The 18,328-nt window shown below is 52.7% G+C and overlaps 6 protein-coding genes across 6 annotated transcripts in view; 3 read left to right on the top strand and 3 right to left on the bottom strand.

Annotated features, from left to right (window-relative positions):
- The first annotated feature begins 1,548 nt into the window (after window positions 1–1,548).
- Window positions 1,549–3,250, top strand: LAESUDRAFT_449331 (uncharacterized protein). Its single transcript, XM_040902502.1, has 4 exons — window positions 1,549–1,756; window positions 1,812–2,585; window positions 2,669–2,999; window positions 3,066–3,250. Exons 2-4 carry the CDS (start codon window positions 1,835–1,837, stop codon window positions 3,169–3,171), a joined length of 1,188 nt encoding a protein of 395 aa, XP_040759654.1. The 5' UTR covers window positions 1,549–1,756; window positions 1,812–1,834; the 3' UTR covers window positions 3,172–3,250.
- A 1,139-nt stretch (window positions 3,251–4,389) lies between these two features.
- LAESUDRAFT_763348 (uncharacterized protein) lies at window positions 4,390–4,779 on the bottom strand (the record flags this gene model as incomplete). Its single annotated transcript, XM_040913241.1, has 1 exon — window positions 4,390–4,779. One exon carries the CDS (start codon window positions 4,777–4,779, stop codon window positions 4,390–4,392), a length of 390 nt encoding a protein of 129 aa, XP_040759653.1.
- Window positions 4,780–5,317: 538 nt separating this feature from the next.
- Window positions 5,318–7,140, bottom strand: LAESUDRAFT_763347 (uncharacterized protein; the record flags this gene model as incomplete). The annotated part of the gene is made up of 3 exons (XM_040913240.1): window positions 5,318–6,922; window positions 6,976–6,985; window positions 7,049–7,140. The coding sequence occupies 3 exons, from the start codon at window positions 7,138–7,140 to the stop codon at window positions 5,318–5,320; spliced, it is 1,707 nt and encodes a 568-aa protein (XP_040759652.1).
- Window positions 7,141–7,355: 215 nt separating this feature from the next.
- Window positions 7,356–9,958, top strand: LAESUDRAFT_730821 (YVTN repeat-like/Quino protein amine dehydrogenase). The gene is made up of 9 exons (XM_040909909.1): window positions 7,356–8,104; window positions 8,164–8,236; window positions 8,288–8,394; window positions 8,454–8,540; window positions 8,597–8,734; window positions 8,803–8,877; window positions 8,941–9,001; window positions 9,060–9,491; window positions 9,577–9,958. Exons 1-9 carry the CDS (start codon window positions 7,628–7,630, stop codon window positions 9,693–9,695), a joined length of 1,569 nt encoding a protein of 522 aa, XP_040759651.1. The 5' UTR covers window positions 7,356–7,627; the 3' UTR covers window positions 9,696–9,958.
- Window positions 9,959–10,972: 1,014 nt separating this feature from the next.
- LAESUDRAFT_663022 (uncharacterized protein) lies at window positions 10,973–11,901 on the bottom strand (the record flags this gene model as incomplete). Its single annotated transcript, XM_040905036.1, has 2 exons — window positions 10,973–11,508; window positions 11,559–11,901. The coding sequence occupies 2 exons, from the start codon at window positions 11,899–11,901 to the stop codon at window positions 10,973–10,975; spliced, it is 879 nt and encodes a 292-aa protein (XP_040759650.1).
- Window positions 11,902–16,548: 4,647 nt separating this feature from the next.
- Window positions 16,549–18,328, top strand: part of LAESUDRAFT_730813 (uncharacterized protein) — a 3,021-nt gene continuing 1,241 nt past the window's right edge. The window contains exons 1-5 of the mRNA XM_040909908.1: window positions 16,549–16,654; window positions 16,917–17,235; window positions 17,301–17,900; window positions 17,957–18,145; window positions 18,220–18,307. Coding sequence (XP_040759649.1) covers window positions 16,591–16,654; window positions 16,917–17,235; window positions 17,301–17,900; window positions 17,957–18,145; window positions 18,220–18,307 — 1,260 coding nt within the window. The 5' untranslated portion in view covers window positions 16,549–16,590. The remainder of the gene's footprint in view (window positions 16,655–16,916; window positions 17,236–17,300; window positions 17,901–17,956; window positions 18,146–18,219; window positions 18,308–18,328) is intronic.

Below are 18,328 nucleotides of genomic sequence, written 5' to 3'. Positions count from 1 at the left end.
GCCTTCGAGGTGAGCGTCGGCGGGCAAACTTTGCTGTAACCTGGTTTACGCGGTTTTTCTTCTTATGTGACAAGTAGACATCGCTCATTGTCAGTCTAGTATGGCATCGTGGATTCCATATTGATATCTTCGTGCTTGATCCTTGATGTCGAGCTTCTTATTTCCTACATTCCCACAACATTGTTGCTGCTGTTCGCATAGGGCATGCGGTTTCGCCCCATGAATTGCCCAATCCCTATGTCATAACATGCTAGACGATGATGCGACATTGGCTACGTCTTCTGTTCCGGTTTGCCTGGTGCTCGAACATTCTGCAACAATCAACTGCACGTGGATTGGGAGCTTTCTGTCTCATTGCGGTCTTCGTGTTTCGCGTTACGTGTACCGAGGATGCAATGCTGATGCCGTTTGCTCTTGAGAGAGCGATGGACGCGAACATTCTTTTTGCAATGTCTTCCGCTTGCATGCATGACCAGACTTGGCTGGATGATCTTGGAAATGGTATCTGACTCGCGCACATCGGTCGTTTGAAAGAGAAGTTATATATTTCTCAGTCGTCCAATCGCCCCGAAAGCTTGACATGTACTGAAATACCACAGACCAGACCATGACACTGCATCATCATCGTTGGTCACACGCAAGCCGTTATCACATGAGCCCGTCTCTAAGCTCGCCAAGCCGGGATCATCTTGCGTAGATATCAATGAGTAGCTCAAGATTAAACATAATGAACTCACTGTGGAGTTCCTACCGCGCCGTGGAAGGGCCACCATATTGTATTGCATGTGGCATCAAGCTGCCGACACATCCCCACAGAGATTCGCGCTTTAGACCTTTGAACCATTCTGCAGCGATCGTGGTCTCTGAGTTGTCCGCAGATTTCAAAGCCAGAATTGTCACCAGGACGGCAAGCTCCCGTCACTCGCCTGTGAGCAGCAGGCCATAACAGAGTTTTTCTCACAAGGAGAGCTGGGAAACGGCGTAGAATTGAAGCCCAAGCGCGGGTTTTTGATCGTTAGAGGCAAAGTAAAACAATCGAAAGCCCTTGCCGGGGAAATCGGCCCAGATGCGCTGCGACGCGCTGTACTTGTCACGTGATTAGATACTGAGGTCACGATGCTCAGCTCCACGTGGTGCTATCGTGGCCATCAACATGTGCCATGTGGCATTGTGGCCACGAACTTACAAGAGTGCCCCGCCGTGGCGATGCTACAATGTACCCCTCCACTTTGCTCAAGGTCAGTGGTTCTTTTTTCCTGCTAGGAAAGCCGCAAAGTGGAGCAGTTAAGACGTCCAAAACCATGGCAGTGTCTTGAAGGTATGGCGCGTCTGTGGCGTGTGAAGACACTGCAGTTATCACCTTTCCCGTGGGTATTCATTAATATTCAGAGACAGTGATTCGTCTCAGTTTTAGATGTAGGACAGACTCCTTCTGACATTTGATTCACACTTGGAACTGTTTTAATTTTTGACATCTAGGCATACTCAATGATTGGCCAGGTCTGATATACGGACTGGGCGCGCCACACTCAGACTGGTGCCGAGCGCCCCGGGCCGCCCATCATCATACAGCCTCAAGATGACCTGAAACTCAAGATCGTATTTACTCCCGCATCGATTTGCTATCGAGGCAAGCCACAGAGTTAGTCTGCGGCCGTGTACAAGAGGTCGAGCTTGCAGCCACATCGAGCGAATTCAGCAGCCGCTCAGGTACTGATCTCTCTTGGCGGCGAGTCCGAGTCTGCATTCACGTTAGGTACGGAGTCCATGACTGCACAGGAAAGATTGTAGACGATTGACACCTTAAACAGAGATATCACTGACTGATATACCGATGGCTGAACACGCCACATCGGAGCCATTGAAAGACAAACCTCCCGCGTACGACACACTCTCGGATCGAGGCTCTCTCGACGAGGAGAAGTGCACACCACATAAGACTATTCCTGCTTCGCTACGAAAATTTGTGTATCCTCCATCGAACAGGCGCACGAGCATATTCAGCTTCTTTCCGCGCCGTTCCTCCTTGCAAAATGCGGAGCTGAAGATGGCCGTGATAGATATCCTGAAGGATTTAGCCAAACGGCGTGAAATCGACGATAATGCTTGGAGCGTGCTTGATCATTGCGCGGATGCCTGCAGAATGAACGCTGGCTCATTTCGCTCGATCCTGCAAGAACGCATTCTGGGAGATCACACATTTATCTATTGGGCCGTCCTTAAACAATCGCGCACTGAAGAAGTCCAAGGGTCGTCCAACAGCGAGAAGAGTGCGGAGTGTGACCTTGTTGTGAGGCTCCTCGAGCTAGCAGCCCCGCTCACAGATCAAATACGTGCCGAGTTCGGCCTCGCGTGCTTGCAGACGGCGGACCAGGTGCATTTTGAATATGTGCGCGGCTCGCCTGTGCTCTCCCCGCTCTCGGGTACGGAAGAGATCCTCTTGGGGAGTGCTGCTCCACCCGATCAGCTCGACGTGGAGGACGACCTAGCGGACGAACACAGGTTCGTGGTGTGCTTCCGCGTGCCGATGTTCGCGAAGCGGATGTGGGTAGTACGGAGGATAGAGCTACAGTTCATTGCGCGGGGTAAGTCGGTGCGTCTCTTTGCTCATGCAGGGCGTCGGCGGGAAGTATGAGTGCGTTGCTGACAGGTGGCATGCGTGACTCAGGTCGCTTGTGGGCACTGATCTTCTGGAACCCGACGGAGGCCGAGTGCAAGTCGCCGTCGTCGCGTTGGACGTTCATCCCGGACCAGTGGCAAGCCACTGTGCTGCTCGTCCACCCTAGCCCGCCGACCGCACTGGACTCGCGTCTGACAGTATTACCAGCGGCGAACTCTGTGCCAGCGAGTTCGGGGACTCCGAGGGAGAACACTTGCCACACGACTACTGGAGAAAGGGCGAAGAAGCCGCTATGTTGGCCGCTTCAGACGAAGCATATGGCGCCGTCGGGCGTGTTTTCTGCGCCGGTGCTGGCTTGTTTCAGCCATCTACAGATGAAGTACGTCTCAGCGTTTGTGGATTAGGGGTGCGCTTCGGAGTGACTGACCTGTCGTTCTGATGACAGCAAAAGCTCGTACTTCGCCCCCGATGGCACTCTGAATGGCAGATGGCAGGCTGTACTGGCTCCCCCTGGTACCAGATGTCTGTGTGGGAGTGCGCATGCGACTTGAGGGGTCCCTTGTTTCGTCAGTTCGGTTATTTGCTATCTCACTTTGAATATTTGCTGTCGAGCACTTATAGTCTAGCTGATAGGTACTATGTCATACCATGCTTCACTGTGGGACTTACCGTGTATCACATACTCAGCCGGCATGATTACACCAGCTCTTACTTATATATGTAATTATGTGTCATCGCTGTGTAGTTACCATTGCCGCGTGGGAGAATGGCAGCCCCGTGGACAGTGTCTGTCATGACATCGTGAGCAAAATCTGTCTGATCAATAATTGTGAAGAAAATTGCTTACAACAGACACAACGGCTGTCAGCGGGATAGGCTGCCTACGACAGAGCGCAGAGCGGCTGAAGCTAGGCAGCGGGGCGAGAAGCGGACCGCGTACGGACGTGACGATCGTGCGCGTCCAGCGTCGACTCAGTCACGGACGCGATGTGACGGTGGCACGTGCGGTTTTAGTAACGTCTAAAAATAACGCGCTGCTGAAGCGTATGGCGAGATGATGAGCCTTGCCAACTTCCCTCAGTCGTCGTGCAACATGCGAACCCGCTAGCCTCACTCAAAACTGATATTCCTTTGTCTTCCTTTGAGATAAGCTCCACGTGCCGCTGCAGTATGTGGTTCATACTAGAAAGCCGCCCCGTCGACGATGCAACGACTATGCGAAACGTATAGAAGAGAATGGTATAGCGAGAGATACGCACTCAAAAGTAGTTGTTAAATTTCAGCGGGAGCTGATAGTGTAGTGTCAAGTGAGTATGGTCTACACAAGTTGGATCTGCCGAAGTACACTCATAGAAGATCCATGATTGACGAATACACAGAACGAAAATGAGTGCAAAACTCAGAATGGGTAACAGTTCATCTGCCACTTATGCGTGCTCCACATATGCATTCGAGCAGGTGAAGCCAAGACAACCTCCAGTTTGAATATCAAGATGCCATCGGACGCAGACCTCGGCTTCCGCCATCATCGTCAGAAGAGACCAGTTAGCACCTCAACCACCAGCGATAAAGCTCGAATAGTCTGCGAGTGACTCACAAAAGCTAGCATCGGCGCAGAACACCAGTCCGACGGTGGAGCGTGGCTCGCCTTCAGCAGCTAGCACCAGTATCGGACTTCCATCCTCGTCTCGTCTCCGCTTCCGTCGACGTGTCGTGGCCAGTCGCCTCAGCATTCATGTGCATAAGTGGCATGTCAGCCGCTAACAGGATTAGACGTGAGTCCAGTACAATATGTGGGTTGAATTGGAGGCAGGTTGGCGCTGGTTCGGGATGTGCTTCAAGCAGCAGGACCACCGCTTGGACGTTGTGTTTGAGAAGACTAACGCCAACAAGCGACTTGTAGCAGGCAGCTCATGTAGGAACAGCGCATCTACATTCCTCGCGAGAGGTGCAGTCAAGTACTCTGCACGGCGAAATGCAGCTCGACTTCGCATCCACTTCACGAACGCCGGCAGGCGGGAGATTAGCGTGATCTTGCGGCTGTTTATTGGATGATCTTCCACGCTGAGCTCGGCCTGCGGGACGGCATTCTCCAAGATGACCTCCTCAGTGCCCGACAGCGGGGAGAGCATGAGCGAGCGACGCACGAGATGTGCCATAGTGAAGTCGGCGTTTTGCCTGCCATTGGACATACAGGTACTAAGATCTCCTGCAGGGGGATACGATTGCTCGAAAATGGCCTGTGGAGAAACGCGTGATATCCTCAGATGCGTTATGTCAAGATCGAGCAGATGAATTCGTTGTTGGCTCCGCACGCATCTGCACATTAATGCCTCAGTGCGGCTCTGGCATTATCGTGTATCGCAACGCTGGAGATGCGGGTTTCAGGGAGATGCTGTCCGTTGTTGCGCGTTCCTGATCTGCCATAAAGAACACAATTACTGCCTCTGACTCTACAGACATCAATCGGTATCAGCGCACCGACCATAGCGCCTCTCGCCATTCGCATAGACAAAGATTGACATCTGCTGTAGCATTATATACATATTTTCCCCTCTAACGATGCCCCCCGGGATAACTGGTGACGAGCGATGAGCGTCGATGAGCGACCGAGACGAGAACCCTTCGGACGTGAGCGCATGTTTGGTCAGGCTCACTGCGCAAATCCATGTCACCTCTCGTCTACAAGGCTAACATCTAAAGCCAGGGCGGCCACAAAGCATGCGCCTCCTCATCGCAAACCAGCGGCAAATTGATGCTGTACGCCTTATCACACCACAGGGAGTCAAATTTCACCGACTCGAAATTGGCATGCAGTTGGTCCTTCACAGCTTGAAGAGGTCTCCAGCATCCACTCGGAGGATCGACCAGCCCGATATAAAGGTGTCTGATGCCAAGCTGCGCACGGTGCGGGAGGACCAAATCCAGGATGATGTTACAGTCACTATCTCGACGGATGGCGATACGGAGCGTCGTCAGTGCGGGACAGAGAGGCGGGTCGATCGGGTCTCGGAAGAGTGTGAGTGCATCGACGATCTTCGTGAGGACCTCGATGTCGACGGACAGTGTTTCAAGCGCGGTCATCTGCCTAAGAAAGGCACGCATATGTTCGAGATCGGACCCCCTGCACGGATCACACCCAAACAGCTCAAACACGTACAGCTGAGAGATGCTGGAAAGGGTGAGGATCCATGGCCAGTTAAGTCCGGTCCAATCCTCGAGGGACATGCTTTCCTCGACTTGAAAACGGAGACTGGAAGAGGCTCCAGCGACGATGACGATGTCCGACTGGAAATCCAGCTCTTTGGGTTGCTTCAGGACATTCAATGACCAGGTGGATAACAAGTCCAAAACTTGATTCCCGTCACCATGCCTTTTCATACGTTTGATCGAGACGGACACGTCTCCGTTTAGCCGAGCGTCCCAAAAGACATAATCGATATCGTCGGCCCACATATTCGCGATCAGTAAACGGCGCAACCGAGTGAGCGACACAGGCTTCATGCCCGCGGCCTCAATTTCCACTCGAATATGCCGGTAGCTGTTGTCAGATACATTTCGTAGGATGAGATCGACCAGATTCGGTGTTCCAGCAAGCAAGCAGCGTAATTTGATGGGAGCTTTAGGTGCATTGCATTTGTTGAGAGCCAAGAATGTCAGTTTGGCGAATGCATTGCTGGGCAGCCAATTCACAGCTGATAGTGACAGGCGTTCCAGACACGGGGTGTGGTTGTCGAAGAGATTGAATGATCCATCCTGCGTACGACTCCAGTCACCTTGCAACGCGAGAGACCTCAGTGACGGCGCGGGCATCCCGAGATAGTTTCTGCTCTTGCAATATGTAGGGCGCGTCCAGTACAACTCTTGGATTCGGGATGAATGCTGCGCATTTTGGAGAGCGTGCGCAACAGCATATTGGGGCTCACCGCAAGCCAGCACCTTGAGCGGGCCTCGAATGGACCTCGCCAGCGAGACGTGATCTCTATCACCGCAATATGTTTCAACAGAATTCCAGAGCTCCCGGGTTCCCAAGGCGATCTCATTCCAATGATGGCAGACACGCATGAGACGCACTGCTCCGCCCGTATGAATCCAAATGGGGTTCCAGACGGTGATTATGTCGTTGTATTGATAGCGCCAGAATTTATATCCAGCTAGCTTGACGGTGCAGCTCATCACAAATATCTCCTCGAGCACCTCGGCGGGAAGACGGTTGATCGCGATGCGGGCATTCCGGTCCCGCCGCTCAGCTTGAGTCGCAGCCGTATCGGCTGCCTTGATCAACCCCTTAAGATGCTTGAGCTATATGACATTACATCATTTTGTTGAGCGAGATTTGAAGCAAAGGCTCTGACCTGATGTGTACTACACGCAATATGATCGTGGTAAGTATGGATAATGATACAGTCAGGGTGGGCAGAGACACACCGTTGGCGAGCGTCAGCTTGCTCGAGCTTGGAAGACTGTATCGTACTCAATTCTTCGAGCGAAGGTATTTCACCATCTTTCTGACGTGACATTGTCGGTCAAGTTGACTTTGCAATGGCAGTGTTCTGCGAGGATAATTGAGGCGGCAGGATCATTCAGGCAAGGTGACAATGTGGTGTCGTTGCTAGAGTGATGCTTAACAATTTCACTTCACTTAGTCATTTGATATTTAATCCTTATAACAGTTACTTATGGCGCATTCACGCGCCACAGACGCGTCGTACTGAGTCGGAGACTTCCGTGCTGGCGAGAACTCGTATTTGACCGGTTTCTCCTCGTATCTTTCTCTCTGTGTCGCCACTGCATCTTGCATCTTCGCAGCTCGGAATACCGGCAGCGCATTGCAGCTCAAGGTCACCGGCTGCCTCGCGTTTCGTACCTGCCAATGCACCAACGTCTTGCTCCATCTCAAGGCAACCTGTTTTGTGCATAGTGCTGTGCAGTATCTCTGGTTATATATAACGTCTACCTCGTTCTCGAGCTTCTTTGCGCGAGCGGAGCTCACATACCCATTGGCGAATGGATTTCACCGAGATCTATAAACAATCCACATCACTTGTAGTTTTCTCTCCCGGCGCGCACTTCTTACTGACTGCGATCCAAGACCACCTCATCGTTCGCCGCTCCGACTCGTTCCAGATTACACGCTCGTGGGCTCTCGAAGATGCACCTTCCGCCACAATGTCTCAGCTCATGCAGTCCACTTCAAGCAAGCCACCCAGCAACAAAGTGGCGGCCAGCACCAGGAACAGACTGGCTGCCAGCAGAGGAGCAGCGGAATCACTTGCGAGCTCGATTGAGTCAAGCATCACGCACGCGGGGTGGTCAAGTGATTCGGAATACATCTTTGGCGCATGCTCGAAGCGAGGTGTTGTCGAGGTATTCAAGATGCGCGACGAGGACTGGAGAGCGCGCATCGAAACTGGTGCCGAGGGGCTTGTTAAGGCAGAATGGGCCCCGGATGGGCGTACGATTGTTTGCTGGAGCGAGTGGGGGGTATGTCCCACAATTCAACTCTGACTGACACAATCGCTGAATGTGTACGGCAATTGTAGCTAAGGCTCACTCTATGGTCGCTCGTGACCGGTTCTGCAACTTACATCCAGTTTCCTGCGCAGATCGAACGCGGTAAGCTGCTTTGTCACAGCTCTGGCCTCGGTCGTTGACGATCCTGAGTAGGGTATGCGTTCCGTTCTGACGGACACTACCTCGTCCTTGCGGAACGGCACAAGTCGCGGGATACTGTCGGTATATACGATGCCGAGGCAGCGTATCGTCTCGTCAGGGTACGTCTCGTGTATCCGGTGCTGGATGCACACGTACGAGCTGACCACCAGGCACGCAGCATTTCCCCATCCCCACGTCTTCGCTGTCCATTCTGTCGCTATCTCCCACGGGGAACTACATAGCTGTGTGCGAAGGGCCTCTGGAGGCAGGTCTTTTCTCTCGTCTTCTCGTTTATTGTGGCTCGCTTACCTGGTGGAACAGTTCAAAGTCCACGTCTTGAGCCTTGCTGGGAACTTGCAGGGGACGTTCGCCCCTGAACGCGACCCGGGGTTCGGTGTGCGTGCGACTGCGTGGCATCCGGCCGGATTATTCCTTGCAGTACTCGGGTGGGATGACAAGGTAAGTGGTGCGGCTTCCGTAGCGGCCCACCAGACGAGCGATGCCACAATCAAAGTAATCTGTGACAGATGCATGTGCTGGAGAACCTAACATGGGGTCCCATCGCAGTGTTCGAGTTGCAGAGCAAGGTGCCCTCGGGTGTGGTGAGTACTCCGATGTGTTCGCGATCGCTCTGAAAATCTGACATGTGCATGTCATCTTCGCAGACAATCTGGCATGAACCTGACAAATGGCTAGAGGCAACGCACGGCCGTGGCTTCCTCTCATGTAAGTAACCTTTTGATGCCGTACACTCGGCCGGGATGCTCATCTCCTCTCCGTGTAGACGAGCGCATCCAAGCGCCACATTCGCTAACCCTTTCTCCTCGCGACCGGTCAAAGCCCCCTCCAGAGCTCGGCACCGCAAAGGCAAATCCAGGCGACTACCTCGCATGGAACGCAGATGGGTCATACCTAATGGTGCGCTACGCCGGCGCGCCGAACACAACCTGGCTTTACAAGTTTCCCGGGATCAAGTCATTGACATCGGCTGCGTCGCGCGAAGGTGCCAATTTGCGCCCCACGCTGCACACTGTGCTGGTGCATGCGGCAGCGGTGGGCTGTGCGCAATGGAATCCTGTGCGGAAGGGAAGCTTGGCGATGTGCACGGGCGGCGGCGCGGTCTATCTGTGGAGTGACGAGTGGGTGAGCGAGGGACGGCGGGACGGAGACGCCGACGGGGGAGAGGCGGTTGCCGAGTGCGTCGGTGTGCCTGCGGGTACGTGCTTCACACGTTTGTCTCGCCCGTGCTCGTTTGTGTCGAGAGTCTCGAGAGTCCGTTGCTAATGTGCTGTTTGTTGCAGAAAGGTTCTCGACACATTCTATCCGCTGGGCTCCGGATGGACGGGGCCTCATACTTCTTGACCGTGATACGTTCTGCTGTGCCTTTGAGGTTGAGGACGCAGACAACCAAGAAGCATGAACCGTTAGAGGGTTTTGTGGTTGTGAGGCTGAAAAAGGGTATTTTCGGATAAGCAGGTGACACGATGGCAGCTACAAAGGAGAGTATGTCAAATGTATGCTGTAGTGGCACTGATGAATGTCTGCAATTGAAGAACCTCGCTACTCGACAAAATATGTGCCCCGGCCCCATAGACGGCGGCAGAGCGCGACGCTCCGTAGCTAAAGAGCATCCAAGTCGTGAATAAGTACAGTTGGTATATGATACGTCGGATCCAGCCCGAATATACATATACAGTCCATTGACGATGAGAGCTGTCCAAACACCGAGGCTGCTCGTACAGCATGCTATCATCGACTCTCAGAAATGCGGTATGAACTCGCTCCAAGAGACAATCTTGTAAGCGGACGCAGGAAGACGGCGCATAGATATGCATGCGATAACCAACAGCATAATTCAAGCCGCTACATATAATGGCACAAGCAGAGATTCGCATAGTATGGTCTTGATATGCTCGTGCTTCCACTTTTTGCACAGAAGCCACGCCGTGAACGAGAGAGTTGGAATGCACGTGATTGCCAGCGATGCCGCCTTCCGGACAATCTTCTCGCCCTTGTTCTGGAAATCGTGAGACCACACCCTGTAATCAACGAGCCCGAAGACAGTAGCACTGACAACAGCCATGGCGAGGGTTAAGTTCTCCTGCCGTACGTTTTTCTCGACTTTGGGACAACCCGATCTGTGTGCCACCAGGTATCTGTTAGGTGGTACGCTATATTGATCGTGACGTTGATTGGGGTGAAAAATGGTAGAACGAAGATGCGGAGAGGATAAGGGACATTCTTCGCCTCAAGAACCCGAGTGACAGAGCGGCGGGTCACCGTCTTTAATTCCTCGAACAGCTGTTCGAGGTCCTGTGTGATCGTATCTATCCTTTCACGGAGTGCATGGATCAGGAATGAACCTGTTGAACATACGATAGCGTCAGGATTGTACGATGTAACGCGTGCAGAATAGCAACTTCGTACCTCGATTTCTCCTACTATTAACGCGGATTATCGAGCTACCTCCGCGTTTGATAACGAGACTGCGAGGATCCCCAGATGGGACTGTTGTCGAGGGGCCCATGTCATCCATGGTGCGGTCCTGGTGTCCGACACGATCAATTTCACCCTCATCGACGAGGGAACGAACATGTGCAGGCCCTATCGAGCGCGTCGCAGGCTTCGCTTTTTCATCCTATGATATAGTTCAATCGCCCCGACGATGAGCTCAAATGTCTTAACTGAGACCGAAGATCATGAAGAGGCTCGACTCACCATTTCTACTACCGCAGAATCTCGAACGCGTTCCTTTTTATTGGTAAGATCCTTACTGACAGGACTAGATGGTCCGACGACCGGTCCCTTTTCAGTTACATTCCCTTCATCGTCGGAGGAAACCTTCGTATGCCCTTGCGGTGGCTGACAACGAAGAATCACAGGACGAGTGACGTCCAGCGGCTTGTGGAACCAGAAAAAATACATCGTGAGGGTCATCAACGTGAAGGCGAGGGTGACAAACTCCAGCGGGGATGTCACTAGACCTTCGGGCTGTCGAGCAATGATTTGTAACATGAACCAGCCCATCTGAAGCATGATCACAGCCTTGGACAAGAAGTTTGCCTTACTCCTGTCATGTATTTCTTCTTTGGTTGTGTCACGAAATACGATTTCATTCTTCTCCAGCTTCTCGGAGAACTCCTTAGGAAATAGCTGATGCGGCTGCCCCTCTTTACGGACAGCGAAGCACCCCATGAGCAAGAAGAATCCATGGGTGTGCGTCCAATCCGGCCCTAGTGCAAGTATTAGTTCCCGATGCCAATAGATGCATAGAAAGACCCACATTCTCCTCCGTATTTCTTCCATAACTGACGCGTAGCCACCCACTGACGAGCCGCTATCCAAACGTACAATTCTGGAGCAATAAGCGCACAAAGAGCAAACCCCATGCGACGTAGAAGCTGCCGGCTTCTGAATTCACTTGGATCGGGCATGTCTGGATGGATGGCACCCCATATGCATGCGAAGATTGTCACGACACAGCCGTATACCATGCGTTTCGGCGTTCTGCAGTCGTGGCAATACGGGGAGACATTGACTATGCTGTCGAGGTCTGGGATGGGTGCGGCATTGGTGAATTGGCATATACGTTGAAGGAACAGGAACAAAAGTAGGGAAAGCAGCATAGCGTTGTCGAGGATTGCGCGAGTACGGCCTATGGAGGGAGAGTGAGTAGGTTTGACATTAGTGATGATATATATGTAGGACCATGGATGTGAAACGTCCGAACGATCGTGAGGTAGGATGACTCAACAGTCTCCGTTAACACTTCTGCAGCGCAGAGGACGCAACGGCTGGCCTCTGTAAGATTTTTCATGATGGGCACTATCCAAAGGTGAACTCTTTCGTGAAAGATGTGCGGGCCAAAAATTGGGCACAGGGCAGACAATCAGCTGGCCTCGTCCGTTATGGTTGGAGTCCATGATACATCAGGTCATCGAGTGTCATACAATACGTACTGCGTGAAAGGTCAGCTCGACGACGCGCGTCATCTTGTCTAGTCGAGATGCCGTCGACTCAGCATTGCCGTTTGCTGTCAACTGGAAACCGGGTTTGACAACCAAGGACGGTTTTTCTCTTTGAGAGGGTTGTTCCGAGCGCTCGGGGATCCATGGCTCCCGCATGGATTCTTGTATTGGAAGAGTGTCAAGTACGGCACATATACGGGCCCTTTGAAAACACGCGGCATAGAGGATGGCTTCGGGCCCCGTATGCCATGCCCTGCTTCGAGGGTCTTTGAGTGCGGAATTTCCCCAACAGTTAGAATCACTGGCACGTCAGCCTGAGCCTAAATAGCACTCGGTGCCGTGCTTTAAGAAGGCAAATCAGCTCTCATTCGTCGTTCGGAGATCAACACTCTCACCAACAGACAACCTGTGAAGCCCAAGGCCAGTACAACTTGCAGAACGTCAGAGACTGCCATCGCAGCTAGAGTGACGTTCAACTTCGCCTGCGTAGTCAACCGCATATTAACGTTCAGAACTTACTGATACCATGTGTATTGTGGACGGCACGTTCGCTCTTATTAAGGGATGCCTGCATGTGGCTCAGATCCGCGAGGAAGAATGTGAACGGATCTTACAGACCGTGATCGACGTGAAACTAGACAGAGATCATCGTTCGAATGACACGCAGCCTCGTTTTCGGTCACATTTTCGTACGATAGTTCGGCAACAATGCACGCACCTGCAAAGAGATATAGTGAGTCCATGATCGTCCGCAGTGTACCGCTAGCCGTTCCTACACTTACAGGCATGCTTAATGATTAAAGTTCGAAGGGCGAGTCCAGCACATCGACTCAAGCGCTGATACCAGCTCCATCTCAGCCAGGGACGATGTGCCCGTTCACGGAACTGGTCGTTTTTGGTGTGAACGGTAATCGGGATGCACATGCTGATCATTTCAGGCAAGGAAGTTCCGGACTGGCAAACATGCAGAGATAGATGTACTCTTTTCATGAGTCCAGGAAAGGCGCTCGATAATGAACGACTTCGGAACTCACACGTCGAACTCCCCTGACTGAGCAGAGCCTGTAGTGAACGTCCACTTGCGCTGAAGAGTACGGGACGAGTCTTGTACACAATCTTCTCCGACCGGCGCCCGGTCAAGTGCAAGCACAGACGATCATACGATAGGATGTCGGAGTAGGTTTCATTGTAACCTCATTCATATGTCCCCCTGTCCTAAGTCGCGTCGGACGTGCTTCAGTATGACGCCACACAAGATAACGGACCTTATTTTGAGTCACTTTGACTCAAAGCTCACCTGAATTGCATGTCGATACATGATGCTTCACTTCACGTACATGAACGGACCATCGGGAAGAAAGGCCTCGGGGGTTATGAGCTTGCACTTCCTGTAAGGCGTGAGAAACAATAACAGCGTTTGTAAATCCGCGCAAGCGGGTTGCAAGCCCGCGGACTCCAGAGTCGCGACTCGCGAGACGGCGCTCACGCACTTGTGCAAGCATTATGAGGTATACGCCAGCCTGTAACAGGAGATGAGGGCATCAATTGTTGTTTTAAGATCGCGCTCGAACGGTTTCTGCATAGGCATCTTTTAAGTCTGAGCTGTATGCAAGCGAGAGGCAGTGGTGGCCACTGGCCAAGTTAGGAAGGTGGTGGCCAGCATCGAGCGTCACGTGACTTGCAGACGCTAAGAGTCTCGATCGGATCTCGCGTGACGCGTCGGTGGCTGAGATGTGCGTGGCTGAGGCTGAGGCTCACTCCTTCGCCTGAAGCTTCGCGCACCGAAACTCAAGACGCTTTCTCATTCACGCCGTGTAACAGTGTGGCCGAATGCTCTCTTTCAAACTTTCCTGCTACACACGAGGCTCTTTGCTGCCGTGCTGTGCGATATCCCTTGCACGAGTCCATTGATTGCCATAACTCATAGCCTAGCGGAGGCGGGTCTCGTCGCTCTCATGTTAGCAAACCTCCCCCCCCTGGGGTAGCATTCCGCTCGTACCCCATTTCGACGTGTTTGTCAGCAGCTTCTCTTGTATGTGAGCAAGAATTCGGGCTCCTTCTCATGAGAAGCTGACTGTGCTTTCTGCCAGGCGCAAACGAGGGAACACGAATCTGCGTTCGGCCGATCTGCTGACTATCTCGTTCACGGCGTATGCGGGTACGCGCTCGCTGTTTGCTTCCATGCGATGCTCAGGCCAGTCAAGACCGCTTCGGCGACCAGTGAAGGGCATGGTATCAGGCTGACTTACGTATTAAGATAGCTCGTATCTGCATGCTGAGTCAATGTATATATATATATCGCAACTCTCATCGCACGATATGCGTAACAGGGAATATATTGGCAACCATGCAATATATAGTACTGTATTCCGATAGCATCATGCTCCATTGTATGCCGTTGCACATGTGGGGTACGATAGCGTACAGCCTAGAGGTGACCCTCCGATGGGGCTACCGGCACGACATTGCACGACATTCAACGGCGGGCATATTCCTGACAGCGACGTGTCCAAGTGCAGTGTGCTTCTTTAGCACTCTGTGACCAGTGTATGCGGCTCGATAAGGGGTCATGTCGCTTGTGTCCCCACTGCAGCATCCCTCTTCAAGAATTTCGCATGCTGAACGTTGGACCGGTAATCGACGGGGCGTACCTGTCATGCACGAAAAGCATCGGGAGGATATTTCAGTCCAGCATGACCCGATCATTCAAGTATCCTCTTCAGACAATTTCGCCACTTCTACACTGAAAAGATGAGAATAAGCGAGCTGTCATAGCTTGAAAGGTCATCTTTACTTTCAAAAGTCGACGGACACCATCGAAACACGGTCATGTGTCACTCTATACCATCAACACGCGTCCATTTGCAATATCTACCAGTGGAAGCGAAGTTCGTCACATTTAATGGCGATCTCGAATATTCTCCCAGTCCTCGAGGGCAGATGTATATGCTACAAATAAGAGACCAAAAACGAGGCTCACAATGAGGTTTTCTTCGTGTGAAGCTTCGGGGAATACGGCGCCAAATGCGCGGCCCAATACTACGCGTCGGGTTACAGATATCGCAGAGGTGTTCCGATGACATTTCATTGAATAGAGCGGGTAAGGAGAGGCTTCTGGCCTTGGATTCTGAAATTGATGTACGTACCGTGAGGAATCGCGGCTTTGTACTACGTACTACCAGCGAGATAAGCAGATGAGGCTAAACACGTTCAGACGGTGGGGCTGTATACGCAATGAATGCTAATACACTCATCGGGTTCATCCAGATCGTCCTCTTCTGATATGGGGATTGTTATATCCAAGAGATTCGGCGAGGTTCCCAAAGACTTATATGCGAGCAGTAAAATCTGGCATCGGCACTGCTTCTTCCCCTAACGCGGAACTTCTGCGGTTGTTCGGTTACTGTACTTAGGCATGAGGACGACGACGTTGCTTTGAGGTATAGGCAAAACCAATATTGAGAGTCGCTCATTTGGCTTGAGATCCACCGGGTGATGTGTGAGTGAGAGCATCATATGCAATGAATGCTGATACACTCACCAAACTCATCCAGACCGTCCTTGTCTGATACAGGAATCGTTATATCCAATGAATTCAGCGAGGTTCCAACAGATCTATATGAGAGCAGCGAAATCTGGTATCGCCACTGCTTCTTGGTACTCCAATGTAGAGCTTCTGTGGCGGTTCGGCTGCGGTACTTGAGATGAGGGCAGCGACGTTGCTTTGAAGTATAGGCAAAAACCATTGAGAGTCGGCCCAGGCAGGTTGAGATCCACCGGGTGATGTGTGAGTAAGCACCCCCAGCGCATAAGGTAGTCGAACTTTCGATGCCTCGGAACAAGTTTAACGTCGATGGGGCCAGGGATGGTATAGAACAAGCCTAGAAGAGCAGCTGGGCGCGCTTGATCACTCCTGCTTCGCGAGTTGGATCTCTGTCCTCTGAAAACGACACCTTCGCCCGGGGGTCTCCTAGCGATGAGCACCAAGCCACTGCGGATCCGCCTGCTAGGTATCAAGTCTTCGCGACCGAAAAGAAGGACGCTTTGCATGAAGTAATAGCGGCTGCGGAGATACCAGGAGTTGCATACAAGTTCGCAGCGTTGTTCTCAAGCCCGACTTCGTTATGACTTGCTCGAGGCTCCATGTCAGAATGCAGCAGCCGTGAATTGGGAGGCTTTTCGAGGACGCTGGCCAGGAAAGGGAAAGGGGAGGGAGTAGGAAGCGCACGTGGAGTGGGGCACTGCTCAGGTTAGCGATAGCGTCGGGGGCGTGGGCGCAGCTCACCAGCCAGCTATTATTATTTCCAGCATGTTCTTCTCTCTTGTTCTTCGTATCCTCTAGCTCCCATGGCTCGCCTTCCTATTCTCGTCGGACGCCAGACATCGAGTGATAGTCCGTCCACCAGCGCAGGTGAGTGAGCGTCCTATGTCCAGCGGCGGCCCCTGCCCGCGTTTCGCCTCGTGTTGTGGCTTCGCCCTGTCTCGCCTGGACGCTGGCTCTCCAGTGCGTCTAGTTTTTTCTATCCCCCTCTGGAGTACCTCTCGTGGTGGAGATCGCGTATTTTGTCACTGCCACACCGGAGCTGCATTTCGTGGCAGATCAGCTTCGTATTGGTTTTCTGTCTCTCTGCATCAGTTGCGCGTGTTCACACCGTTTTCCTCCTCCTTCCCAGGTACTTCGCTGGCTGGATCCGCCACGGGTGTCTCCTCGACCGGCGCTGTAACTTCTGCTACAAACTCTATTGCTACTTCTGCTTCCACGGCTACCGTTACGACCACAAGCACGCCTTCAACAACGTCGGATACGTCTCGCACGGACACTACATCTGCCGCTAATAGCTCCCAGTCTATGTCCTCGTCTGCTCCGGCGACCGAGTCCACTCAATCGTCGATTCCCGCGTCTTCTGCTACTCAACAGTCCTCGAGGCAGGAACCTTCCTCCGTCGCATCAACCTCGGCCGGACAATCGTCCACCGAGGCCTCGTCCGCTGCGTAAGTAAATCACCGTAGCGAGGTTCTTGTCTCTTACCATCATGGGCCGATTTTCCTATGGTCAGTTCCGCTACATCCGCAGCTGTTAGTACGTCAGCAGCCATGTCGTCTACCGCCGGCGCGACATCCGCAAGTACACAAAATAATGAAGTTACATCTTCTACTCCGCCGGCCTCTTCATCGACGACCTCGCAGGAGACGTCATCGAGCCAGTCCTCAACCGAATCGACTACTACTCATACCACCGAATCGTCCACCGAGTCGTCGACGGCATCGTCTACTCAGCAGTCGACCTCGACGTCACCCACTTCGTCGTCCTCTTCCGACACTCCATCCTCTACTCCGACTTCGTCGAGTGTGACTTCATCCTCTCAGCCTCCGCCTTCTTCACATTCGTCCTCGCCCTCGTCCTCGTCCTCTTCTTCGGCGTCGCCATCGAATGCCGATTTCATCACGAGTTCGCATACTTCAAGCTTCTCGACACCCTCCCAGCAGTCCACCACCTCCACAACCCCCACCGCTATAGTAACGACCACAACCACCACGACGTCGTCTACAACTTCCACGACGCCGACGCCGACGTCCTCCAGTACGAGTTGGACTGGTGGTGGTGGTGGGCCGACGTCGCAGGGCTCGTCAACTAGCAGCCAGGAGGTGACAGCGACGTAAGTACCGATCGCAAACTGGAAATTTGCACTGGCTGATCTCAGCTATTCTACAGCACAACCTTCCAGAGTACCGTCTACGTCACAACCACAAACAGTCAGGGTCAGACGGTCACCTCTGCCCCTTCATATATCACGGAGACGTCCATGGTCACTGGGAGCAACGGAGCGGCCAGTTACGTGACGATCGTTGTAGCAAATCCTACGCCAATAAGCGTCAACAACGATGCCACTGCGACGTCTCAGTGAGTAACTGCTCGCTATCTGTCCTCCGGTCAAACACGCTCCAAGGTCGGAGCTGACCTTCCTTTCTCTCCAGATTCTTCCGTAACAAGGGTGCGGTCGCCGGAGTCTTCCTGATCGTCGGCCTCGCTGCAGCCACGATTCTGCTCTTCATATTCTTCTGCGTCCGCCGACGGCGCCGCTCA

This window comes from Laetiporus sulphureus (genome assembly GCF_001632365.1).
Source record: "Laetiporus sulphureus 93-53 unplaced genomic scaffold LAESUscaffold_54, whole genome shotgun sequence".
NCBI lineage: Eukaryota > Fungi > Basidiomycota > Agaricomycetes > Polyporales > Laetiporaceae > Laetiporus > Laetiporus sulphureus.
This window is presented reverse-complemented; position numbering and strand designations above follow the sequence as displayed.